The following is a 26,766-nucleotide window of genomic DNA, read 5'->3' as shown; positions in this document are numbered from 1 at the left end:
AGGTGAGTCAATCTGAAAACAATAACAGAAAATATGAATTTTGTTTACATTTCATTTGCTATTTAATTTCCTCTATATTGCTGCTCCATAAATAAAAAAAATCTTATCTTTATTTGTTAAAAATAGTTAATGGTTTTTTATATACTCGCATATAAAATTAGGTGAGTTGTTTTGTGGGTACCAACTGTCACACGCTTTTCCATTATAAAGATTTATTGTTTTCTTTTTCACTTTCTATTCACAATGCAAGTTCAACTGTGGCAATGGACGTTATTTGTATTGAAAATTAAAATTCTAGAATTGCATGTCCCATATATAAATAACGGTCAATTCTTATCGTAAAATTGTTACAGCATCATTTAATTGTAATTGTAATATTTTACTTGGACTTCTTGTTGACTTTTGTTACTAGTTTTAGTATACAAAGTAGTTACTTTGTAGTGTAAATATCGGACAGTGAATGTGAAAACTTTTTTCCAAAATATTATTTTTGTGTGTTCAACGCAATGTATTTAAACACTGAAAACCAGCATGAATAGATCAAAATCGTTAACATTGAGAATATATAAAGATGGAGTACTTCGATTTCATATCCAAAATAAATTGAAATGAAGATATCTTACCCAAAATAAATTTATCAAGCAATATGGAATGTAAAGGAGTTTGGGTGAGCTTATTCTTCACATTACACATTGGATGTTTTGGAATTAATATTCCATCACCCATGTCAAAAGAAAAGTCAAAAGAACAGCATATATTATATTAAATAACAATTTTTCAAGCGAAATGGGGCGCTATAAGACATAACGTATCGTTAAAACCAAAGTCGTTATAAACGATTTCGATTATATATCCCCAAATATTACAATTCCTTTTCTCGAACTGCAATTAAATACTATTTTTATTATAAAGCAAAAATTGTTATTGTAGTTAAAAAATCTAAGAATCTATATGGAACACACATTTTTACATAATTATATAAATTTTGGGTTATTACACTATTTTCTTTGAAAAATATAAATTTGACTATATTTCTGTAGGTTCAATATAATCCAAATGTAGGACAAACCTTCCAAATATTCGAAATATTAAAGGAGAAGAACATGCTTTATTGGTTGGATATTAAATTATTTATCACAATTTGTTGTTGTTTACTTCAACAAAATAAGTTGTTTATTTTTCTTAAATTTTTTGTGGGTAGTAAACATTACCTAGACATACATTTCTTATCATTAAAAAGAAATTCTTAACCCTGTAGTTGTACATGAATTTTTTTGTGAACTTATATCCCATGATTAATATAAAAAAATAAAAAAGGCGTTCGATATATACCACAATTTTGCCAGTTTGTGTTTTATCTTAGACTGTTCAGTTATTATTCGATTCGCTAAAAGCCAAACAGGTTGGTCATTGAACTTATTCTCTGCAAATGAAATGCACATCCGTGGTCATAGCAACCCAACATAACTGATATTAAAAGTAGGAGTTTTTTATTATTGTGAGGCTATGCTCCAAATTCACGCCTGAAAAAGAAAACCAATCTTTAAATAGAATATTTTATTCCTTTTGAGAGATAATCCGCTGTACATACTTTAAAGGTTCAATGTTCATTTACGAGCAAAACGCTGCAGCATCAACATATGCACCACTTCAGATGCAAATCGACGGCGTCAACTTCTGACATGTTTCGGTGGCTTTGTGATTATATGGCCCCCACAATGAATCAATCGGCAGCGTCTAATTCTATACTGAAAGTGGAACACAATGTCTGAAAATGGCTTAGATTCAAAAATGATTTTTATAAAACGACGTAGATTTTTTATGAGCATTTGTGACCGATCGAAACTGCTGATTGTAGGCGGCATTGAGCAATGCTTTGCTTTGCATTGCAATCGCAGCAGCAGCGTTCTTGGTCCATAAACCAGTTTCAGTTAGTTTACGAAGGATTTTTTCTAAGATAAGACGTTTTGTCTTGTGGCCATGGACGGAGTTAAAACATCAAGACTTTAGTGTGACTAGAATAAACTAGAATTGAGGGAAAAGCCACACCCATTCCCTTTCTGGCTTACAATTAAACTCTAATGACTTATCCAAATAATTATTCTGAAAACTAAAGAAACTTCCTTCGCAATCACATATTTTAAAATTCCCGCCCATCCCCCAATTTTTTATTAAAATTTTAACTTTAACAATGTATGGAGAAGTGTCATAATTTCATTCTCAGAGTTTATCTGTGGGCAACCCCATACATAGTATAAATTTTGAAAATAAATTCGAACTGAAATTGATATGACAAATTTGATGACATGCATTTAGTCTTTGTTTTAAACAAATCCATTTTAATATATTTTTATATTTTTTTCCTTTCAGTTGGATTACTAAAGTCGATACCACAACAACAAAATGGTGCAACAGCCTTCATATTGGAAAGTTTTAACACGTCGGAAAACCTTGTCCCAGGAAAGTGGGGATGGCGAAGGAAAACTTAATCGTGTCCTGGGTCTATATGACCTCACTGCCTTGGGTGTGGGATCCACTTTGGGCGCTGGTGTCTATGTGCTAGCTGGACAAATTGCCAAAGATCAAGCTGGACCCTCAGTAATACTTTCATTTGCAATAGCCGCTCTGGCGTCACTCTTGGCCGGTAATTAAATACAACCCTCAGCAGTTGAGCTCATAAATTGCATATTTGTGGAGCTTTCAATGTGGTTTTATCGCTCATTAATATGGATTACAATTTCATTGTCTGTTATTGTTCCCTTTTCTCTTCCACCTCATTACCCCACCAGGTGTCTGTTATGCTGAATTCGGTGCCCGTGTACCCAAAGCCGGCTCAGCGTATGTCTACAGCTATGTATGCATTGGGGAGTTTGCTGCTTTTGTCATTGGCTGGAATCTGATATTGGAATACATGATCGGCACAGCGGCAGTGTGTCGCGGCATTAGCTTGTATCTGGACACATTAATCAATGACACCTTGAAAACCACTTTCGCCGAAATATCACCAATGAATGCCACATTTCTGGCAAGTTATTTTGATTTCTTTGCATTCGGTTTGGTGGTGGTGTTTGGAGGTAGGCCTCGTAAATCAAAATTATTTAAAAAGTTAGTCTAAATCCTTTGCTTTTTTTTACAGTGGCCCTTGCTTTCGGTGTGGAGACGTCAGCAATTGCCAACAACTTTTGCACTTGCCTCAATTTATTCATTTTGGTTTTTGTCATTGTTGCTGGAGCCATCAAATGTGAGTATAGAAAGATATACTGACAAATTAAGTAGATGTCTGATTTTATCGGCAGAGGCTATCTATGTTTGGCTACACTGTGACTTTGAAGTCCTGGGGCAGTCAATTTATGTATAACATATTTTTTCTCAATATGTGTAAAATCTCTCCAAAAATATAAGACATTGCCACCAGCGTATTTGTACAAGATAAAATTTCATTTGAAATACTAAAACAAGTTCGCTTTTTAATAGCAACATGGTCCAACTGGACTATCGATCCTAGCACGGTAAATACCACAAGTTTACCCGAAGGCACCGATCTTGGTCTGGGCGGTTTCTTTCCCTTTGGATTTACCGGCACCCTAAAAGGAGCTGCAACCTGCTTCTTTGGCTTTGTCGGTTTCGATTGTATAGCCACAACCGGTGAAGAAGTCCGAAATCCTCGCAAAAACATTCCACGTTCCCTAATGCTGTCGTTGCTGGTGATATTCCTTTGCTATTTTGGTGTTTCGACTGTCCTAACCCTCATGGTGCCCTATTATCTACAAGATGCCAACGCTCCACTGCCCAGTGCCTTTAAAGAAGTTGGTTGGAATTTTGCCATGTGGATTGTATCGGTCGGTGGTTTGGTTGGTCTACTCGCCAGTTTATTCGGAGCTCTGTTTCCACTGCCACGCGTAATGTATTCCATGGCCCAGGATGGTCTGCTGTTTCGTTTCTTGGGACGTATACATCCCCGCTATAGAGTGCCGGTGATTGGCTCAATCTTTGCAGCAATATTAACCGGTGAGTTAAATTTATGAGACTTTGTTGTTTCCCTTTTTAACCGTTCTTCTAAATTACAGCTTTGATTGCCGGCTTATTTGATTTGGCCCAATTGGTAAATCTTCTATCTATTGGTACTCTATTGGCTTACAGTGTGGTGGCCATATCCATTACAATTTTGCGTTACATGGACAATTCTGAGACCTTTGGCAATCATGAAACAATCGCAGAAAATGGTCATGCCAACGGCAGTGCCAATGGAAATGGCCACAGTGTTTCCGAGCATTCGCTGTTAACCTCTAAAGGAGAACGAAACACTTTCAAGACAGTATTATTGCAGATATTCAATTGTCGCCGGGTTGATGTTCCTAATGCACTTACCACCCGAATTGTGGGTAGCCTAATTACCGTATTTTGTAAGTATTTTAAAATACCAAATGCATTGGAGACCCCTTTTCAACTATTGTCGGTCCACCTTTAATTTTAGGTGTCCTCTCCATGGGCATTGGTCTGATTTTTATGCAGGCCTATGATGCCTTGATCAACAATCAGCTTTGGGTTTTAGGTCTGCTAATAGCTCTGGTAATACTGACAGTGCTGGTGCTTATTGCGATATGTCTACAACCTCGAGAGGCCTATGCCCGAGTATTTAGAGTACCTCTTGTGCCCTTGGTGCCAGCCATAAGCATTTTCATCAACATCTATTTAATGTTACAGCTGGACGTAATGACCTGGATACGATTTGGCGTGTGGATGGCCATTGGTAAGTGATGTATACATTCGAAGGAATTCATTCCATTCGAATGAAGATGACTTCATTCATTCATTCGCTAGAATTGGCATGACACACACATCATCCAACTAATCCCACCTGATTGCACGCTCGCTTTTTCTCTTTCTGGTATCTCGTAGTCTACTAATCTGGATAACATTATTGTCACACTAGGTATTCCTATGTTTATTGCATGTTGGTGCATGTATGATATAAAAAATCCGGCCAAAAGGCACCCCGAACGTTTAGAATTCGAGAAACTGCTGAAATCCAGTCGGGGCAGTGCAGGCATAGCTGACAATTTCAAGGCCGTGTCAAATGCCTCCACCGCCACCACGGTAGTGATGCAGCAAAACGAACGTTCCGTCAAGAGTTTAGACGAAATCATGGACATGAATGAGGTCAGCGATGACCTTATGGCTGTCAAGCAGCCCAACGGCCAAATAAATTATGTAGAAGATACAAAAAGTGACAAGTCCCACGGCTCGGGTCAACAGGGCAAAGAACCAGCCGAAACAACAAATTCCATATCAGTTCCTAAGTTGGAATCGGCGACCACAACAACCGAAGAGGAGAACTCAGTTATAGCCATGCTGGACGATGTCCTACAAACGGAGGAGGATGGTCTATACGATACTCCCTTCTACGATCGTAAAATTAGTGTGGACTCCGAAATGGTGCCCAGTGTCATAAGAAGTACCACCGTAGCTACGGTACACAGCAGCAGCAGTGGTAGTTCTGACATTGCAGAGGGTACAGAGGGTAACCAAACACCTCCCAGTGTAGATTCCGGAATACAAGAAAATTACCTGGAGAAACAGAAGGTTGCCATGGAATTGGTAGAGGAAATTCTTAACAGTCCTCGGTTGTGGGCGGCCTTGGAGAAACATCAAGAGGAACAGAAACAAAGGCAATTGGCCACTGCGGCTGCTGAACAACATAATACAGTAGCTTCGCCCGACGCAGAGAATTCTATTTCCCCTGAACAACGCACCAAATCTATGGAGTCCTTACTGTCACTGGCCTCCGTTGAAGATCCTTTACATTCGGAGAAATTTCGCAATAAATTAAGTCAATTGATCATGAAACCACCCGAACCGACGAAACCCCTTAAAGAAGCCGCGAATCCCGACGACAACACAACTGTTCGACCAAAACTCAAGCATTCCAAAAGCGAAGCTGATGTAAGAAAATTAGTTTTAAAGGCCATAGAAGGCTGCGACATCGACATAGATAATGACCCAAAATCGGATACGACAAATACACAAACCATTCCCAAGCCTCCCAAGTTTGATCCAGTTCTGTATAAAACCATTAACACTCTAGGTCGTTCCAGAGAACGTCCCAGCTTAGACAAATTGTTAAAAGCGGATGAACAGTCTAAACCTAGAATATTTGTGGAATTGAGCGAACCACAAACCAACAACGAACAAGTTCCTTTTAAACAAAAACTGGAGGCCATATTAAAACGAGGCCCATCTCACAAGCCCCAAACTAAACCTGAAGTAGAGCTTCGAAGACCCAGGTCTGCAGAACCTCAACTAGAGGAGGAGACCCTGCAGATGCCCAGGGAGAACGTAACCAAGTCACAAAGCAATCTCAGTACACCATCGGCCAGCATGATCAATGAAACTCGTAGAACTTTAAGATCGGTTAAACAAAAACAGACCACCGAATTATAACATTAACCAGGCATTCAAAATTAGCAAATCTCTAACTAATCCAGCACAAACACCACCTAACCTAGAATATTAAAAAAATAGAAAACCGAATTGCATGAAAATCGTATAGCATGGTTACAAATCAAATGCAACAAAAACAAACAAACAAATACAACAACACAAATCAAACTAGTCTTCCTTAATTCCTTAATGTCTCAAATCGTTTCTTATTTATTCTCGTTTTTGTTTTTAATCCTATATCGATCAACAGGTCTGGCCATCTACTTCCTTTACGGTCTTCCCAATAGCTACAGGGACCTGAAAAGGCAGCGTCTTGGCTGGCAAAAGCTAAAGTACAGTGAATACTTTTAGATAGTCCAACAGCTGCCAAGCAAAAGCATCCGCAAACAACTGGTGAGGCTTTTCGGCACTCTTCACGCCACCGTGGTAGGGGAAGAGTCGGTTTTTGTTTTGTTAATGGCAAATCTGACATCAGCATCGTTGTCGTGTTATTTGGGATTATTTAGATTTAAGATATTGTTTTAGAAACATTTTTTTGTTATAGAAATAAGTTTTAAGCTATAACAACAACAAACATATTGTATAAGTTTTATTTGGTCTGAATAAAAAAGTAATATTGTGTGTCATATTTTTAGAACAATGAGAGTAATGTTTAAACAAATTGGGAAACGAGAGTTTCAAAAATTTAATTCATAAATCTCAATGTTTGAAATATCACATTTTACATTCTTTAAATTACAAATGGTCGAAAAAATCGATAGTAATTTATTTAATATTAAACAAAAGAACATTGACATGCTTTTACAAAAATGTCAATAAGCGCCATTGTTAATAATAAAATACTTTAATAATAAAATATGACATAAAAATACCGTTTCTCTCTTTAGAAGTTATAATCGTATGAATTTGCAAAATATGAATATATAGAAAGAACCGAGGAAAGTCGGGATTTTGTTCACATACCACGAACGTCATTAGAGAAGAAAATTAGTTTGTTAAAATGAGGAAAATAAAATGGAAAGTAGAGCTTCGATGTCGAAGTAGGCAAAAAACAAAACCTTCATGATGACAAAAATGCATTCAAACCACTTTGTAAAGTTTGTTTATATTTTTTATGCCAACACAACACAAAAAATGGAATTTCCACGTTTCAGATAGACCCTGATAAAATATTTTAAAAAATCCATGCTTCAGGTAGTCGTTAAAAAAATATTAATTAACGATTTTAATTCCCAAATGAAAGATTTTAATACGCAGCATTAAGTTTTTAGTCCCGGGTTACAGATTTTAATCCGCCGGATTAATTCTTTTAGTCCGCGAATTAAAGATCCCCAAACATTCGTAGAGTAATGTAAAAGGTAAACATAACATTCGAAAAAAGAGGTATAAAATACAAGATGGCGTTGCAATTACATAACTATGTTGATATTTATTACAACAATACAGAAAAACTTACCAGTTTTCAAATCGCCATCAATTCCCGAAAGTTACAAATCTGCATAGAAAACTTTTGATTCGCAAGACGAATGCCATATCGTGGGGGCACGACTAAAAGTTCATTTCATTAATTTATTGAGTTTATTTAACATTACAATAAACGACACCGAACTCTCACATTCATATTTACACGAGAAAACAAATTCATTAATTTCACTCTTTCGTCGTTTTTCATGTTGACGATGAACTACAAATCTATGCAATACCCTTTTTTCTCCGAAAAAACATACATTCTCATTGAAATATTAAAATGAAGTTTGTTGTTGTTATTTTACTTCCCCTTTTGGATTTTTCCAAAACTGAGTTGAATTCACTTTTACTCCTTTTTATTTTTTGCCGTTTGCTTATTTCATAAACCAACTAAAAATGCACGTTTCGTCATTTGTTTTTATTTCTCTCTGCACTCTTGTTTTTTCTTTGTCTCTCTCACCCTCTCCCTCTTTTGGGGAGCAATTTGTTTTTATTTGCACCAATTCTTGTTGCTTCGCACGGCCAACGCCATGTGATCGATAGATTGATTTACTTCAAAATCACATTAATTTCACAATTTAACACTTAGAAATGATATATTTGAACATATTTGAAACACAATAGAATATTTATTTATTTCAATAGTAATTTTATATTTGATAATAGCACTTAATAACACAAACAAGATGGAGCCGGCGAAAAACAATGCGAACGATTTTAATGGCTACCGAAAACTAACTCCAATTTGAAAAAGAAGAAGAGGAAGAAAACATAAAGGCGCTCTCTGAGTTGCAGTCAAAAGTAAGAGAACAATGAAGCGGTCATTTTATCAATGATGAGCATCATTTCTCTTACAAATTTCTTGTGGGATTTAATTAATTTAACATTTTTAGAACATAAACAATATCCGAAGAAGTGTAAAAAACAACTTTTCGTTAAAGTTTAACAAACAAACCCCCTATGAGAAAGCATCAACGCTGGTGTGCAAAGCTGCCCAACTTTGGTTGAAACCACGCAAAAATTTAAAAGATCGATTAATATTTCAATATTAAGAGATAAGAAGAAGACATAAGAAGCATTTATTAATGGGAAAGGGTTCGTTTTTTAATGCCATACAAAACTATTTTGGCATTTGTTCCAAGATCTTTACAGCTTAAGACCCTTGCCAAACCTTATTTATATTCGAAAACAAGTTTTTTGATCCAATCCATTATCTATAAAGGGATGGAGGAAGGGATTTATATATTTAACCATTTTAATACATCCTACATAAAGGGTCTTACACAGATAAATTCTTAACACATCTACATTAGATACGAAGACATTTTGCACATACGTTGTAACTACTCCTGGCAGCATGATGGCTTTAAAAAGGGGTATATCGATCCACAAATTGGTATTGATCGACACACCAAAATATTCCTTATATTGGGTAGGTTTGTTTAACCGTTGTAGTTTGGAATTTTGGGTTTTCAATCTTCTTACGAAAATGATCAATAGTTGTCCACTTTTTTGAGTAGACCCATATAAAGGTATGGACCTTAGTTACAGTATTTGGTGAATTTCAACATTTCTTTCAACGGGAGTAAATAGGGTGTACATTTATTGGAATATGAACCCACCTTTTAGGAAATCGGCCGTCATATCTAAACTAACTTCATCGCCGTATTTATGGGCCGCCAAATTTTATATACATGTAGGTCCGGTTATGGTCAAATTCTTGTTTTTAGTAATAATCTGTTAATATTTTCGTTATCTAATCGACCAAAAAATACAATTATGATTTTAATATCACGAAATTATTCATAGAGAGGGGCATCTGGCCAACCATCATGGTGGTTTCGATGAAGATGTGACAATATTAATGGGGTTAAGTGGCCAAAAACTTTCTAAGTCAGTTTGTAAAAAAGCCCAGATCACATTTACTATCAGAATTGTATGAAACTAGATAAGTATATACTTTGTGGGGTAGGAGTAAGAGACCAAGCATATGTATCTCTTTGATTTCTTTTTTATCATCCCCATTTTAATTTTTATTTCAGTCAAATCTCTAATATGTAATCATAAATTATTATGTAAAAAGATGTCATTACATTCCCCCTCTATTAGTTTTACAATATCTTAATATTGAAATATAAATCGATCTTTGAAATTTTTGCATTATTTCAACCAAAGTTGGGCAGCTTTGATGTTTTATCATAGCGGGTTTGTTTGTTATAACAAAACTAAACTTTAACGAACATTTGTTTTTTTAATTTCTTCGGATATTATTTATGTTCTAAAACGTTTAAATTAATTACATCCCACATTTCCCTAAACAATTTTTAAGAGAAGGTTTTCAAATTTGCATAAAATTGCTGCTTCATTGTTCTCTTACTTTTGACTGCAACTCAGAGAGCGCCTTTTTGTTTTCTTCCTCTTCTTCTTCAAATTGGAGTTAGTTTTCGGTAGCCATTAAAATCGTTCGCATTGTTTTTCGCCGGCTCCATCTTGTTTGTGTTATTAAGTGCTATTATCAAATATAAAATTACTATTGAAATAAATAGATATTCTATTGCGTTTCAAATATGTTCAAATATATCATTTCTAAGTGTCAAATTGTGAAATTAATGTGATTTTGAAGTAAATCAATCTATCAATCACATGGCGTTGGCCGTGCGAAGCAAAAATAATTGGTGCAAACAAAAACAAATTGCGCCCAAAAAGAGGAAGAGAGTGAGAGAGAAAAATAAAAAGAATGAGAGTGCCGAGAGATATCAAAACAAATGATGAAACGGGCATTTTTAGTTGGTTTATGAAATAAGCAAACGGCAATTAATGAAATAAAATTGAATTAAACTTAATTTTTGGAAAAATTGAAAAGGGGAAATAAAATGACAACAACAAACTTCATTTTAATAATTCAATGAGAATGTTTGTTTTTTCGGAGAAAAAAGGAATTGCATCGTCAACATAAAAAAGACGATACAGAGTGAAAATATTGAATTTGTTTTCAATGATGTCGCAGATGCAACTACTCGCGTAAATATGAATATGTAAAGTCGGTGCCGTTTATTATAATGTTAAACTCAATAAATTAAATTAATGAAATGAAATTTGAATCGTGCCCCGATATGGCGTTCGTCTTGCGAATCAAAATTATTCAATACAGATTTGTATTTTGCATTACTGGTAAGTTTTTCTGTATTGTTGTAATAAATATCAACAATGTTATGTAATTGTAACGCCATCTTGTATTTAATATTATGTTTACTTTTAAAGTTGATCTTCAATTCGCGGATTAAAATAATTAACCCGGCGGATTATAATATTTAATCCTGGGTTTAAAACAAATTAATCCTTGCGGTTAAATTCTTACATTTGGGGACTAAAAACTTTAAGCTGGTCATTTAATCCTTTCTTTTGAGAATTAAAATCTTTAACCCGGACGACAAAAAATAACATAAAATGATCTGGGGGAGTAAAATCTGTACTCCGGGGACAACTATTTTACATCCTGGCGATTGATATTTAAGGAAGCGTGATAGATAGTTTAAAAACATTTTCCACGACTATCTGAGGCGGGGATTTTTTACAAATAGCATACTTCGATTGCATATTTACAAAATTTCAAACTTTTTGACCATAATAGTTTTGTATGGCATTAAAAAACTAACCCTTTCCCATTAATAAATGCATTTATTCCTTCATTCGTTGAATTTATAAATGTTTTGCATTTATTTGGTGTGATGTTATATAACTCATCCTACAAACTTTAATACTCTGAAGAGGACAAAAGAAAAATAAAAAATAGTGGTTTTCATTAAACAGAATTGTATTTTCTTAATTTGAAGCTACTTAACTAGAATTTTTTTAACATTATAACTAAAAACTAACTAAAAAAACAAGTTTATACTCAGACAGAGAAATTCAAAAAAAGGAAAGAGAGATAGGCTTTTTGCAAATAAACCTTCGCTCTCTCTCTCCAAATTGTTGATTAAATGAATAAAACGATTGCATCTAAAGGCTTAAATCTTAAATCAAAATAATAGTTTAAATTATTGGTGCTATGTCTAAACAGACACCAGCGAGTCATTTCATTGTTGTAGGGCACTTTGGGGAGGCGTTAGGGGCGTCCAGGTATTGCCCGTAGCAGCATTATTTTGTACAGGAGCTGAAACGACGGCAGAGGGATCGGCTGAGGGGGCTCTGAGGTGACCATTGGCGTTTGCCGACGACAACGTTTCCAACTTAACCGAATTCTCAACAACATGGGGTGCAGTATCTGCCTTAAGGCTATTACATTCCAAGGTCAGAACTGTGGTGGGTTCTTCGGGGCTTCTGTACAGGGCATTATGACTGGCATTGTCCATGGTTTTGGTGACTTCTACTGGTTCCAAAGCGGGTGGGACATAAGTGCTGCATGGTTGACGAATGAAAAGAATAATCATTGATAACTAAACTACAATTTATTAGATAATTGAATAAATACAACAAAAATAAGGTGAAGATAGACGGGGAGAGAGAAAGAGCGAAAATGACAATTGATTAGAACTTACCCAATTTCCGAAACCAAAGGGATATATTCGGTTTGATAGGCATAGGCGGCTGGATTCTGATAGAGACCGTAATCGGCTGCTGCTCCGTTATGCCACGACGTACTGGGATACGATAAGGCACTGGGCGTATTCAGAACGTTCGAGTACAGCTGGTGAGAGGTGGGTGATGTTGGTGTGGGATGATACACTTGATGAGCAGGAGCAGCATATGATTGTGTGGTGGGTGAAACACTTTGATACATATCGGCCGAATGGGTAACAGTAGGTTGGGCCATGTTGTACTGATGTGTGTGGCTATGGGGAGTCAAATGATGAATAGTGTAACCAGGAGAGGGGGCAGTGTAAGTGGGTGAGCCATTGTTTGTGGGTGAAGGGGAATTGTGAGATGCTACAGAAGAAAATACACATGCATTAGTATATTTTTAAAAATGTTTTTTGTAGGTTCTTATGTTCTTATACTTACTCATGGCTCTGGCTGTATTAACTGGCATGGGTCCAGGCACTGCTGGAGAACTCCAGTAATTGGCATTTGTTTGCCATGTTGTGGGATATGAGAATACTGTGGCACTTGAGGTGGGTTCTACGGGCATAAAACCCGACTGTGAATAGGAACTGGTGAAACAACCACTTGATGTGGGTGTTGAGCCGAGCTGGGTATTGCTCGATTGCAAACTGGTCGGTGTCTGGGGTGCTGATGGAGGCTGTGGTGGTGATGCATTTCCAGTACTACCATTGCTGCCCGATCCGGAGACAATACGTGGACGACTATAAGGTGTGGATCTGTTGGAGGCATTGGAGCGGCTACTTAAGGCCCGACCATATCGGTCACAATTACCCGACACCAATGACGATTCGGCCAAGCTGTTGTGATTCACCGGAGAGCTGGTGTAGTGGGTGGGTGGTGGTATTAACCAACCATAATGGGCATCATGAGAGTACAACGTATCGGGGCGCTCCTTTGTGAAAAGATTTGTTTTTATTAGTTTTTGTTTTACATTGCGAACATAAGTCATAGACGAAGACAAAGAAGGAATTGAACTCACCTTGGCATCCAAAAAGGCCTTTGCAAATGGATTGTATTTAATCTTCAACGATGTCACCTCCTCATTTTGATAGGCAGTAACGGCAATAAATTGGGTTTCTGGAAAGGGATAGGTGACCACATGACGTTGTTCCGAACCCACACGCACCAAATGTACCCGAGGTTCATATTTGTGCAGGGAGTTTAACATTATTTGGCCATTGCCATTTGTTTTGTTGGTCAGCTTTACTTTGGCAAAGCTAATGGGTTCCTTCATCCAATGGGCACCGAAGTTCGGCGATTCTGGGTGTACATATATGGGATTGGAAGGAGGGACTTCTGCCTTACCGCCGGGTACCCATTCGCCATTGACGTATTTCCAACGATGGGTATCAACTTGTACAAATTCCAAAAGCACGGTATACATGGCGGCTGGATCCAAACCTGAGGCACTGATTTTAACCACCGGAAACATGCGCCTATAATAAACAAACACACACATACATACATACATACATAAATATCGAATCGAATAGTAAAATTTGTTTTGTTCAAGTTTTTCTAAGAAGCATGACTGCATCAATTAACACTTCTCTATTCATATTTCCAACAACAACAACAAGTGATACCAAACTTGGATGGGTTGTTTTCCCAATCATTTGCTTCTTCTTTTGTTTTGTAGTGGAAGAAAACGTTAGAATCTCATTATTATATATATTTTGTTTTCTTTTTTAAATAAGAACCTTCGAAAGTAATTTGCAAAAGAAAAATCACTTTTTGTTCTTTTGATGTAAACATTTAGCACCTTCGTGTGCAAATACAGTAGGTCTCGCTTATAACGACCTTCAAATAGTCTACAATTGTAATAAAAGCTATGGAAACAATTGTGATGTTTCCAATTGCCTTCATTTTTCATCAAAACAATCGAACTTACCTTCCGTTCTTTGTAACAATCATTTCATTGGTGAGATTTTGGAATCGCAACCACAGCTCTCTGTCATCCAAGGAGACGTGTAAATTTCTTTCCAAGGCATTGGGACTGCCACGGTTACCCAAAGAGTTGTGATTGCCGGCACCGACCATGGCATCTGGGGCATGCAAATGTTGAGGTGAATGTGTGCCATTGCTATGGGGATCCACGGCCGATAAGATGTGTGAAGTTGACATGTCTTCTAAAAAAAATAACAAAACAAAAATTCCAAGAAAAATAATTAAAATTTATTTCTATTTGTGTTAGCAGGAATTTCATATCAAAACAAAAAACTTAAGACACAAACTGGCTGTAACCAATTTCTACTGGCAAAGAACTTGGACAAGAGACAATCGATTGAACTCCAATTCGGAACATAAATATTTCTTCTGTTTTGAGTTGTATAATTTTTGTTTCTTAGCTGTTTAGCTTTTACCTCCCCCACCGCTCTTCGGGCACGTTTATTATTAGCAGGTGTTGTAAAAGCGTTCATAATTTTATTAATTTACAATGGCAATGCAAATAGCTTATAAAGTTCGTTGTTTCTTTTAAATCGCTTTTTAAACCATTAGATTTGTGAGAGACAGCATCGACCAAAGACCAAAAACGCCGCCATGTATATTGAATTGATACAATAAAAGTCTCTGTATTGCCCAAACAGCGGTCAAGATTTAAGAAGTTTGTTTTCCTAAGCCAAATTCTGATGGATTGTGATTGTCTGTCCGTCGGCCGGCCGGCCGGACGGAATGGTGTTGATAGCATAGGACTGCTGTCTAAATTACTCATGTCGGCATTGTTTTAAAATTTATATTGCACATTTTAGCCACGCTCAAGTGAATAGCCCGACAGACAGACGGACGGACAAACAGACATACAGCCATACCGAATAAGCGGTCAATGCGTCATAACTGTTTGAAGAGTAAAACAAAAACAACAAGAAAACTTGCATCTCTCCACTGGTGATAGGCCATAAAAACGAGGGAACCCTTCTGTTTTACGATATCCACCATAACCAGAATTTATGTAAGAAGTGTCGAAAAAACAAAAATATTTTGAAGTATAGAAAATGATGTGACGTCTTTATAAACACAGACAATAATCCGAAACAAAAATATATTGATCATCGTGTCCAGGAATAGAATTGAGCTATTGAAGGCATTGCGTTGATGTTTCTGGTTGCCATCATAAATTCTCTAATTGCCAAAATGACAGATTTATTCAAGGGGTATTTCGAGAAAAAGAAAAATAATTGAGAGATCGAAAATCTTTGGAAAATTGTGAACACAAAAAAAACAAAGATTTGGTAAATTAATTTATTGGGCCCATGCCGACAGAAGTCTTGTCAAAAGGTATTACATTTATGACGAGCCGTCAGACAGTTCTTACCAAAGGAGACAAATTCAATGATTAATAAAAGCTACTGATATCAAATAAAAGAAATTGTGGGCTCAATAAAAAAACATCGAAACGAAACAAAATAACTAAATTTGTTTTCTGTTTCTAGGCTATAAATTATCAAACTTCTTCGTGGACATGCAAAGGCAGAAGCCGATAGACAAAAAATTCGAAATTTCAACGTTTAATTATTTAGTACGATAGACCAGTATTTGTTGTTGTTGTTGTTTTCTTACGATTTTTACTTAATTGTTGTTTTCTTTTATTTATTTATTTATTTGCCATTGATTAAACTTTGGCCGTCTTCTTTTCTGTTTGTCTAAATCGTGACTTCAGTATTTACTTAAGTCAAACGCGTTTTTAGTCAGTAAACATTGTACATATGTATATATACATGGGTTTATATAAGTTTCGATATGAATGATGGTATATCGATATCGAAGTATACATTTTGGATTTTAAAGTTTTTTTTTTAATTTAAAAAAAAATGCGTGTAAGATTTAGTTGGGTATATGTTAGGACATCGGTCAAAAAGCGAGGATTCCCTCTTATTAAAAATCCCTAAATTAATAGAAAGAAATTGAGTTTTAAACTGTAGATATGCCAGTCTATATGAGTATAATATTAAAAACGATAAAAGAAGCGAAAACAAATAAAACTTATTATTTCCGAATCGATGAAACAAAAACCTATTAGCAATTTATCAAGAAAAATTATTAATAGATAACCGATTTTTTTATTACGAAGGATATATCTCTAACCGTCTGAGTATGAATAAACAAAACACTTCGTTTTTAATTGTATAAATATGTATTTAATTATATTTAAGAATAAATCGATTGAACACGTTCAAGTTATGATTTTCTTCTGAAAGTTTTTATGTCGTACTTTGGCATTAAGTATGCGTCTTAAGTCTTTTGTTTTGAATGCAGTCTATAGTGGATGTTTATTTGTATTTCTTTTAAATGATTTTTTTACAAGTCACATGGACATTAATTAATTAAAAATTATATCAACTTACGCATTGTATTTAAAGTTAGTGGTATTCCAAATGTGTTGAGTGTTGAGTGTAAATTAAAGTTATGCGTTTTTAACAGGTGATTGTCACAATTACCAAATTGTTTTTTGTTGATATATTCAAAATATTTTTATTGTTGTTTATTTTTTAGAACATATTTTCCCACAATATTATTTTAATTTAATTTCTTTTTATTATGTTGTGATTTTGACAATTGTTTTGTTTTTTGGACTTTGTTTTTTGTATTTTCACTTTTTTTATTTTTTTATTTCGGGGCAACTTCTTATAATAAACGTTTAACACTTGCGTGTCAAATATGTCACGCGCCACTTTAAATTATCAGCAAATGATACACCGCGGGAAACGGAACTGACACACAAACGCCTATGGAGTGAGTGTCTCAGTGTGTGTGTGTGTTGTCAACTGTGTGGGGTGGTGATAAAATCAAATATTCAAGACAAAAAATGAAACACTGCAGATTAACAGTTGGCTGCCTGATCAGATTTGATTGGATTGGCTTATTTGATTTAACAACAACGACAACAGCAGCGCCGTTTAGATTGTCTTTATTGAGGATCTCCCCCGGTTTGGGCTTTGGTCGTTATGATAATTAGGTACTTTTCACTTCACTTTTTTGCGTTAAATTATTAAATTACTGTTAATTTTATGTTGTTTTTGTGTTAATAGCGGTTTACGGCTGTTAACGCACTTTATGATGTCTGCCGATGGCTGGTTGGCTGATTTGAGCTGTACTAAAATTTTGTACAAACTGTAATTAATTAGTATCCATTTGTCAAATAGCAATGGGTCCTACTGCAGGGGGTCGGTTGGGAGGACAGAATTTACTTTTTTTTTGGTTGATAATATTTTGAGTTATTTTTAGATTTGCGAATTTATTTTTAGATTTCAACACTTGTTTTTTTTATTATGTTTAGCACTTTTTTTAAGAATTTTATTGTTGTTTGTCGAAAGTGTTTATTATTAACAAGATTATTATTTAAAATTTTAGAGAATTGTGTTTCTCTAATTAAAACTTACTTTGAATATTTCTAATATTTGAAGTTCTTTCTTTTTCAAATAATTTACTAAATATTTATTTAATATTAGTCTTCAATATAAATATTTTTAATTTTATTTTTCGATATTTTTCGTTTTGTCAAATAGCGCGTTCACACCCGTTTGCGTACTCCGAAGCTAATGATCGGTGTTAATTTGTTCAGCCATCACAAAAGTTGTCGTTTTTCCTCATCATCTCCTCGAAACATCATTCACAAACCCAAAACCCACTTGTTGCTGTTGTTTTTGTTGTCTTTAGCCTTTCTACACCTTTTTGCCGGCCAACTCGTTCTTCACTCTTTTAACTCATTGATCTTTACGGACGGCAGGTATCGATGTCTTGCTTTTGCCTACGGGCCAAGCTCCGCCTCGTATTCCGTTTCGTCGGTGTGTTGTTGCAGGCAGGCAGGTAGGTTGGTAACCATATTTGTTGTATTGTCTGGCCAGCCAGTCGTTCAGCTTCAATGTGACCATTTTAACTTAGTTTTGTTTTAGTCATTGCACGTTTGCGTACTGACGGTACGACTATAGCCTGGCAACAGCCAGGTAGAATGAATGGCTGGATATCTATTAAATAACTACATTGAGAAAAATAATGTGCGAGTAGTTAGTTGATCTGCATATGTGGTCAATGAAACGAACTACGACAATAGGGACAACTAAGCCATCTTTGCGATTACTTAAAATAGAATAAAACTATATTCAATCCCTTCCAAGTCTAACAATATATTACGAAAACAATTTATCTGAAGTAATTGTCAGTAGCAACAATCCATAGCTTGTTATTTACAAAAAAAAACCGTTTTGATTGGAAAAACTTTTCTCATATATTTATTCCGGTGAACTTATACCGATCTTGTCCTGTTAAAGTCTGCAATCGAAACGCAGGTCGCAATAATAAATTGATCAATACGGTGATACTAATCGCATGAATTTATAGCACATTAGCTGCAAGATCGGCATAAATCAAATGTCGTTATTTTTGAGTTAATGACTCAGGACTGTCCGCTATATCAGACTTTATGTTTTGTAAAAAAAAAATCGGATGAACATCTCTTTCACACTCTAATTTAGAAGCTGTAGAAGTTCTTCTGTTCCTTGTAAGGTGTGGGTCAATTTTCTGCAAAATCAGGCTTTTAATTTATACCGGTTTAGCAGTAAATGAGCGATATGGCAAAGAAAAAATATTGTTCATTAAGATAATGAAATAATCTCCGGATTCTGGCTCCAAAACCTACTTCAAGCAATGACCATTTTTCTTGGATACCAAAAGTTAATATTTTTGAAAATGATATGAGCCCATTAAAAGGGTGTTTCGAAATAATTTCAATGCAATTTTTATATTTAACCCATTTAGCTGCACTGTTCGATTTTTCGTTTTTCTTTTCTAAAAAAAAATAGGTATGAAAAATATATATATATATATATATTTGGGCCATGATATATATTTTTTAAAAATATAAGTTGGTATTAAGTCTGAATCGTCTAATAAAAAAAATCCCTCAACTACTTCCCCTTTCTCGATGGCAGGGGTCAATTTCTGAAACCCATATTTTTGGATACTTTTTCAATCTGTACAAAAATTAAATTGAAAACTCCAAAAAATAAATGGATTGGGGTCCATTTCATTCTAAAAAATAAAAATTGAATCTCATTAAACAACTTGTTTCTCTCGGTGTACTTACGACATTTCTTACCATCGTCATATTGAATGCCTGGTACAAAACGAATCGGGTTTTTTGTCTGCTTCTTCTTCCTATTTTTCTATAGATTTCGTTGTGATTTGTTTTTGTTTGTTAAACTATTTGAACGGAACGGAGCAATGAGGAACAGCAACAACAACAACGACGATTGTTAAGTTTGTTGTTGTCTTTTTTCTTTTTAAAAATGAATCTCATCTTCTGATGTAGTTTGGTTGCGCTTCAATGGTCAACTTTGGCTATATCCAAAACAAGTGGTCTCGATATTGTTGGCTAGTTATAGAAAAAATTACCCCACCATAAACCTTTAGGTTTTGAAAATATTACTTTAAGCATCCTGTACGAATGATGATAAATTGTGTACACTACTTTGGTTAATAAACAACAACATGAAATAAAAATTCCATAGATCGATCAAGAAGTCATCGAGAGTCTCAGTTTCAGATCCCCATGGATTATAATGACAATCTGTCACTCCCGATGACCACTTGTGTACGTAATAAAACTATGTGTCTCTTAAAGGAAGTCTTTATAGCTGAACTGAAAGGGAGTGTGTTTATATATGAGTTGAATGGAGTCTTTAAAGGCGAGCCGAATGTAGTCTTTATAGATAAGCCGAAGACTTTCTTTATAGACAAAGGTTAGTCTTTATAGACAAAGGTTATAGTCAAAGGCAAGATAAAGGCAGTCGTCTTGGATGAATTGGAGTCTGTATTTATAGCAAACTGTGTTTCTAGACGAGCTGATGACAGTATTTATAGACGGGCTTAGACGGAGGACTTAATAGACGCGATGAAGACATAGTTTATAGACGAGCTGATAAACGAGTTGAATGGATTCTTTTTAAAGGAAGTCTATATGGTGGAGTAGAAGGGATTCTTTATAGGCGAACAGGAGGTAGTCTTTATGGATAAACTGCAGATACTTTTTAAAGGAGTCTTTGGAGACGATCTGAAGTTTTTATAGACGAGTTGAAGGTAGTCTTTATTGACGGACTGGAGGGAATCTTTAAAGATGTGAATAAGGTCCGTTATATGCCGTAGTCAATATAAAAATGCATATAATTTGGTCATTCGTTATATCCAGAATTCGTTAAAATGAGTATTCGTTATACCAAGTGTTGAATGTATCTTTGATTTTAGAAATTAACCCCTTTCAGTACCCAAAATTATTTTAATTTTCAATGTTGTTAGAATAATAGAATCAATTTATGTTATTAACTACTGGGATAAAATGAACAAAATATTTTTTGTTGGCAATTAGAATAGAAGACATTTGGAAAATTTGTAAATAGTTTGGATGTAATCCTCCTCATATCCAAGTCTCAAATCCCCCACATGATCCGTCCTATAGGGTATTTTTAAATTCGAATAAAACTAAACAGAATTTGAAGCATTTCGAAATGATCTTCGTCATCGACAACGCTGCTTATTGAATATTACACTGTTTGCTTTGATTTCCATTATTTTTTGTTTTCCAAACAACTATTGGTGTTGATGTTGTTGTTTCTGTTGCTATTGGTTTTTTTTTCGTTTTTTGTTTTTTGGTTTTAAGCTTTGAGGCGTTTAGTCAATGGCAAAGTATCCACGAATCAAATGATGTGCAAATGAGAAAAATCAACAAAATAACATATAACAAAAAAAAGAGAAAAAAATAACAACAACAGCAAGCAGTAAGTCCATGTTTGTTCATATCGAATGTACGACAGCATGGTATCGTCCATGTTGGTATTACGAAAAAAAAATACAAAATATATTTCATTTATTTGGCTTTTTAAAGATCAGTCTTCGAATACGCTCTTGGAAATGAAACCCAGTGCTAGCTAGCCACATTAATGGATTGTGGGACAGACAGAGAGACAGACAAACGCTTCGTTGAACTGTATAAATAACAACAAAATAAATATGGATACGTTTTGAGGTATCCAAATGTAAGTGAATGTTGGTGAAAAAAAAACAACTTGAATTGTATCGAACCGAACCAAAATGAACAAAACAGCATTACTTAAGTTCGAGGCACACACTCACACATACTCCATAATACACTCTTTGGCCAATATGTAAAAAATGTGTGCATGCATTTGTGTGTTTTCGGGTATTGAACTCGGCTCCATTCATTTGTGCCACACTTTCTACATTCACCGCTCGCTCCGTCGCTAATCCCTAATTAATCACTGTTTGGCAGGCAAAAATGCGTTTAACTAAAACAAGGCCATTCATACTAAAATTAGTCCTTGAATAAGGACTCGTTCTAGAAAGGGACAGTGGCCGTTTGCTACCTGCTCGACCATTACTAAGCATCGTGTCTGTATGGCTGTGTTTATGACCCCCGGTGTTATTGAGCACACGTTTGCTCTAATTTGGGAAAATCTGCTTTTGTCTGCTAACCTAAATCCGTTTAGTACCAGCAGACGTACTAAATAAGTAGCTGCTGCTAACCCTTTTCGCGTTCATTTAGTATTTCTTAGATTTCTGCTGAACCCTTTTGTCATGGCTGCCCTAAATATTTACCACACTATAGAATTCCACATAATCAGGCCGGCTTAACGGTTTTATGGCCGAGTTTAAGCGTAAATCCGCGCCCTAATTAGTCTGAGGTTGTAAACTAATAAATGCGGTGCTCTAGTATCCTTTGTTGCAATTCCATTGTACTAAGCACTAAATATTTATGCTAAATCGCTAGTACAGTAAGTAAATATAATTAGATTAAATACTATCTGTTTGTCTGTCCGTCTATCCATCCGAAGAAGGATGCTTAAATTGTTATGGATTTTTTTCCAGTTTAGGATTTTTTTCCTTGCCATTTTTGCTGAGTTGGAAAATACCCAAACAGCCTTCAAGATGGTCTATGCATGACAAGGACATGCTCACTCATTTAATAACAATTTTTTATGAGACAGTAGGATTTTCATGGCGGGAGTGGAGATAAACCCGAAGAAATATAAATAAGGGTTTATAGAAAATAAAATAAAAACGTTATCACCGTCGTGAAGGCGTTTCGTGTATTGCTTAACACGTTTGGATAGTTGTACTCTATTCGCGGTAGGGCAGAGAGCTTTACGCGTAACACATTTTGTTTAACACTAACGTATATGGGGAAACTAGATCTTTGCAAATGATTTGGCATCGAGTTTGAATAATAAAAACACCTATTAGACTTTCATATATGTGTCGGAAGAATCTGAACATTTTAGAATAAGAAACAGGCCTCAATTCTCGCACGTGACCAACATTGCTAAGAAATTCGCATACATTCCCTATAAGAGTGGATGATATCTTATAGACGTTCGATTGGTATCTTTAGGGTGTCAGCAATTTCATTTAATTTCAGTTTTCCGTAACTTTGCGGTTTTTCTAATATTTTCCAAAAAGTTGTGAAAAAATCCGTGCTTGCTTTTGTTTATAGTGGCCAATCTCGCCGGTCCCTTGATTGTCATTGTAACCATTTTGAGTATGTTAGAATGCTTAGATTTTAAATAATTTAATGGTTTCGTTTTTCGAAAAGGATGAGTTAATGTCTAAATTCAATAAATCCGATTAAAAATGTTTTGACCAGAATAAATTACAATTATGACGGTATTCGTTAGCAATTTGTTTTTTTTTTTTTAACATTTCAATAGAACGTGTCCACAAATTATCTACGGAATAACACGGTTCCAATCGGTAAGCTAATAAACACTTTTTTACTTGCAACTCCCTTTGATCCAGGCCGAAACTGGTGTAATCTAAATGTTATCACTTTGAAACCCAAATCCTAGATACACTTGATCGGAGTTTACCCAGGGATCAACTGACTGATTGACAAATCGTTGTAAGCAAAAACAAACAGTTTGTCAAAACCCCAGTAAATTGTTTAGTCTTTCTGCAAAAACAGAAAACCCGTACACACACACTCACATACATTGGAAGCATTCCCAGTCGGGCCAAGTAGCATTGTAAATCATTTTATCTTCGATTTGTGGTGTTCCAAATCTGTTTGTTTTCTTTTTTCTTTCGATATTCTGTAGTTGTTGGTTTCAAAAAAAAAAAAAAAAATTGTCTGCTCTGTTTTAAGTTGTGATTTTGTTTTATTTTTCTTTAATTTGTTTTTGTCTTTGGTTGTTTTCTTAAGAAAACTCCGCCTTTGGTTATTTAAGATTCGATAATAATTTGTACGACTCTATACCCTTTTGGTCATGCGGGGGTATGCTGGGCCCGTTGCCGTAACCGTGGCAGCACAATGTGTGTTCTATGTATACGATGTGTGTGTGTGTGTCTGTGTACATAGAGTGCGTGTGTTTGTAAACATAATTTATTTTGTGTTTGCCTTTCAAAAACCTTTTCTTTCGAACAAATCGGTCGGGAATGCCAATATGGATGCTCTGTTTAGAATGGACGACTGTGGAAAGACATGACAATCATTGTGATGGCTGCGATGAAAGCAACAGCAGAATCTCTTTAAAGAATATGGCGCATCTCCACAACGTTCCAAGACAATAGCCTATTCCAAATAACTGAACTGGATTGAAATTTTAAAAACAATTTAAAAATTTTCAAATTTCTACCATTTTTTCATCAGAAATGAAAATGCCTTCTTTTTCAAGTGGGTTTTTTTTCTGATAACATAATGAGTTTATTTAAATGTTTTTTTCTTTTTATTATGCGGAAATTATTTGATTTTAAATAACTTTTTTTCTGGAAATGTTTAATTGTAGTTGTAATGATTTGGCTTGTTAAATATTTATTTTCTTGTTGTTGTTTTTGCTATGAAATTTTCTATGATCTTTTTTTATTCGGAATATGGTTTACAATTTCGGCTGAAGGTACATGATGATGCAATGATTTATATGTATGTTAAGGAAAAAAACAATATTTTATTTGTTAATAATAATAATAATGATGCAGATTAATACTTTCAACTTGTATTGTTAATTAAAATATATTTATATATAAATAACATTGTACTAAATTGTTTTTTTTTCTTTTTCTTGTAAACAATTTTCAAATTGCAGCTTCATTAGGAAATTCGAAATTAGTTTAGCATTTCATTTTGTTCTGTTTTTGTTTTTCTTGTATCTATGGCCTAATGATGTTTCTTTTGGTTTTTGTTTTTTTTTTTACTTTGGCTTTTGGTAAGAAAGAAACAAATCTGAATGCGTTTAGTTTTGTAAATATGTCAGTAGATGTATGTATGTATGTACGTATGGCCTTTCTATTACGTTTTCAAATGTGGTTATTTTTTATTGATTTCTCTGATTTCTGCGGCAATGTTGCTCTATATATATGTATGTATATATTTCTCAGTATTATAATTGTTGTTGCTTTTGTTATTTGTTATATAATTTCAGTTTAGATATGATTTAAACGTTTCAACATCTTAGAATAAGTTTGTCTTGTATTTTTATTATTTTTTTTTTATTCTCAATATTTCCAATATAGACTAAAAATTTTTATATATTTTATTTGTTATATATATTATTAATAGTATTTCTTACTGAGTTTTATCATTTTCAATATATTTTTGTTTTTAAATTTATATTTTTGTTTTATTAAATTGAAATAACAACATCGAGATTATTTGAAAAAGGTGTTAGATTTTGTAGATTACAAAAAATTAGGTGCCAAATAAAAGGAAACATTTGAAATACAAAGAAATATAATAAAATGTATTTTTAATAATAAACAATATAATAAAAATATTAAGATTTGTTTTTATTAAATATTTAATTTTCTTTTCTTAAATATTTATTTTTTTGCTTTTTTTAATTTTTATTTTTGTTAATTTAAATATTATTTGGTTGTATTTAGTTTTAACAATATGGAAGACATTTGCAATTCATTTTACTATAATTAGTTACTTTTTGTGGTTTCATTTGTTTGTTTCTTTGTTACATTTCTTGTTAGAGTTTCATATTAATATTTATTTATATATATAATAAAATTCCAAAAACAAATATTAAAAATAAATCCAATTAATAATTCAAAAATAAATAATCTTTACACACACACTTCCCTTTTACATATTTTTCTTTTAGGTTTGTTCTCATTTGGTTGCTTAGTTTAATACTCAGGTTGCCGTCTGTCCCTCTGCTGGATAGCCATTTATTCCATGGTGCCATATTGTACCTTTTTGATTTTGAAATACCTAAGGAAGAGGAAGTAAAGAAATGTATTCGTTAAAAAATGGTTATAAATAAAATCTATTCCGCACTTACCTCCAGCCACCATAACCCGATATGGTGAGTAAAACAGCTATCGCCAATGCGGTGCCCACTGCCAGTGGTGCAGTTTCATCTCGATACGAACCAGTGGCACTGCAGTGGAATGGTGGTCCCCATTTACCACTGTCCTTAAACATGAAGCTCTGCATGTGCAAGTCACGCAAGTACAGTCGTGCAATGTGACCCGACTGATCGCCCGAATCGAGCGGGGCGTACATGACCACAGTTTGTTCTTTATCGCAGACATAGGATTTGCCCACCGGTGTTGGGAAATACATGGGCGTGTGTGAGGGCGAGGTTAATTTAACATCTAAGCCTGGACGATCTGGATGTTCGAATAATGGATTCGAGGAGGAATATGTCAATTCGAATAGATTGATGTACCAGCCTTCGCCACCAGATGACTGTGGATCAACAAAATAAATAAAGAAATTACATTTATAAGTAACAACAATGTGTGCAGAGATATATTTGGGAAGTGTTTAATGTCAGGACGATGTTATGATAATGTTGTCTTGTTTCCTATACAAACATGTACCGATACAAAAATAATTCTATCATAGTAAAGAAAATATTTTTTCCTAAAAACTTCAAAATTTCAACTCTTCTGTAAGTGAAATTACTTTCGTATTTCGGGTTCGCCAGAAGTGTGTTTATACGTTTGTGAGGTCTACCAATACGAAATTTCAGATCGCACAATCGATTAAATGGGTCTGGAAAACCGGTTAATAAAAAAAATCCCACACAACAAAACGGGAGGCCATTTTCCGAAATGGAGACGGAAAATGTCAAAATTAATCTTTTTTTTTTGAATTAAATACTTATAGAAGCGTAGTGAAAATCACTCACAATAGTTCATTGGGCTATTCGCCACATATGGAACACCTCCCGTTAATTCATATCCAGCAAAGCCCCTACCCTCCACTTCGTACATTTAATGACATAATGAGTGACCGGCACA

General features: G+C 34.7%; 3 protein-coding genes across 5 annotated transcripts in view; 1 reads left to right on the top strand and 2 right to left on the bottom strand.

Annotated features, from left to right (window-relative positions):
- LOC133326127 (lysosome-associated membrane glycoprotein 5) overlaps positions 1 to 26,766 on the bottom strand; it is a 66,959-nt gene that overhangs the window by 38,985 nt on the left and 1,208 nt on the right. Inside the window, exons 4-5 of the mRNA XM_061534802.1 lie at positions 25,800 to 26,209; positions 25,683 to 25,729 (exon numbers count right to left, since the gene is read on the bottom strand). Coding sequence (XP_061390786.1) covers positions 25,687 to 25,729; positions 25,800 to 26,209 — 453 coding nt within the window. The 3' untranslated portion in view covers positions 25,683 to 25,686. The remainder of the gene's footprint in view (positions 1 to 25,682; positions 25,730 to 25,799; positions 26,210 to 26,766) is intronic.
- LOC133326100 (cationic amino acid transporter 2) lies at positions 2,399 to 6,851 on the top strand. Of its 2 annotated transcripts, none has more exons than XM_061534774.1 (7): positions 2,399 to 2,644; positions 2,790 to 3,074; positions 3,137 to 3,241; positions 3,475 to 4,008; positions 4,068 to 4,403; positions 4,475 to 4,750; positions 6,692 to 6,851. In XM_061534774.1, the coding sequence occupies exons 1-7, from the start codon at positions 2,404 to 2,406 to the stop codon at positions 6,790 to 6,792; spliced, it is 1,878 nt and encodes a 625-aa protein (XP_061390758.1). In that variant the 5' UTR covers positions 2,399 to 2,403; the 3' UTR covers positions 6,793 to 6,851. The 2 variants fall into 2 exon arrangements, with proteins under 2 accessions (XP_061390758.1, XP_061390757.1); XM_061534773.1 differs by lacking the exon at positions 6,692 to 6,851 and adding an exon at positions 4,934 to 6,504.
- Positions 12,145 to 14,643, bottom strand: LOC133326125 (T-related protein). 2 transcript variants are annotated; one of them, XM_061534800.1, is made up of 5 exons: positions 14,402 to 14,643; positions 13,490 to 13,946; positions 12,910 to 13,402; positions 12,447 to 12,834; positions 12,145 to 12,349 (listed from the first exon to the last, which is right to left on the bottom strand). In XM_061534800.1, exons 1-5 carry the CDS (start codon positions 14,632 to 14,634, stop codon positions 12,241 to 12,243), a joined length of 1,680 nt encoding a protein of 559 aa, XP_061390784.1. In that variant the 5' UTR covers positions 14,635 to 14,643; the 3' UTR covers positions 12,145 to 12,240. The 2 variants fall into 2 exon arrangements, with proteins under 2 accessions (XP_061390784.1, XP_061390785.1); XM_061534801.1 differs by having other exon boundaries at positions 12,217 to 12,344.

This window comes from Musca vetustissima, unplaced genomic scaffold, assembly GCF_032173495.1.
Source record: "Musca vetustissima isolate MV318-11 ecotype Yass unplaced genomic scaffold, APGP_CSIRO_Mvet_v1 utg16036, whole genome shotgun sequence".
Classification (NCBI taxonomy): domain Eukaryota; kingdom Metazoa; phylum Arthropoda; class Insecta; order Diptera; family Muscidae; genus Musca; species Musca vetustissima.
Note: the sequence above shows the minus strand (reverse complement) of the source record. Positions and strands in the feature narration are given on the sequence as shown.

Coding starts and splice junctions, on each gene's coding strand:
- LOC133326125 (XM_061534800.1), bottom strand. CDS start 14,634: ATGTCAACTTCACACATCTTATCGGCCGTGGATCCCCATAGCAATGGC. Junction 13,403..13,489: donor AGGCCTTTTTGGATGCCAAG/GTGAGTTCAATT, acceptor CTTTTCACAAAG/GAGCGCCCCGATACGTTGTA. Junction 12,350..12,446: donor CCTTTGGTTTCGGAAATTGG/GTAAGTTCTAAT, acceptor AATAAATTGTAG/TTTAGTTATCAATGATTATT.
- LOC133326100 (XM_061534773.1), top strand. CDS start 2,404: ATGGTGCAACAGCCTTCATATTGGAAAGTTTTAACACGTCGGAAAACC. Junction 2,645..2,789: donor TCTGGCGTCACTCTTGGCCG/GTAATTAAATAC, acceptor TTACCCCACCAG/GTGTCTGTTATGCTGAATTC. Junction 3,242..3,474: donor TGTTGCTGGAGCCATCAAAT/GTGAGTATAGAA, acceptor GCTTTTTAATAG/CAACATGGTCCAACTGGACT.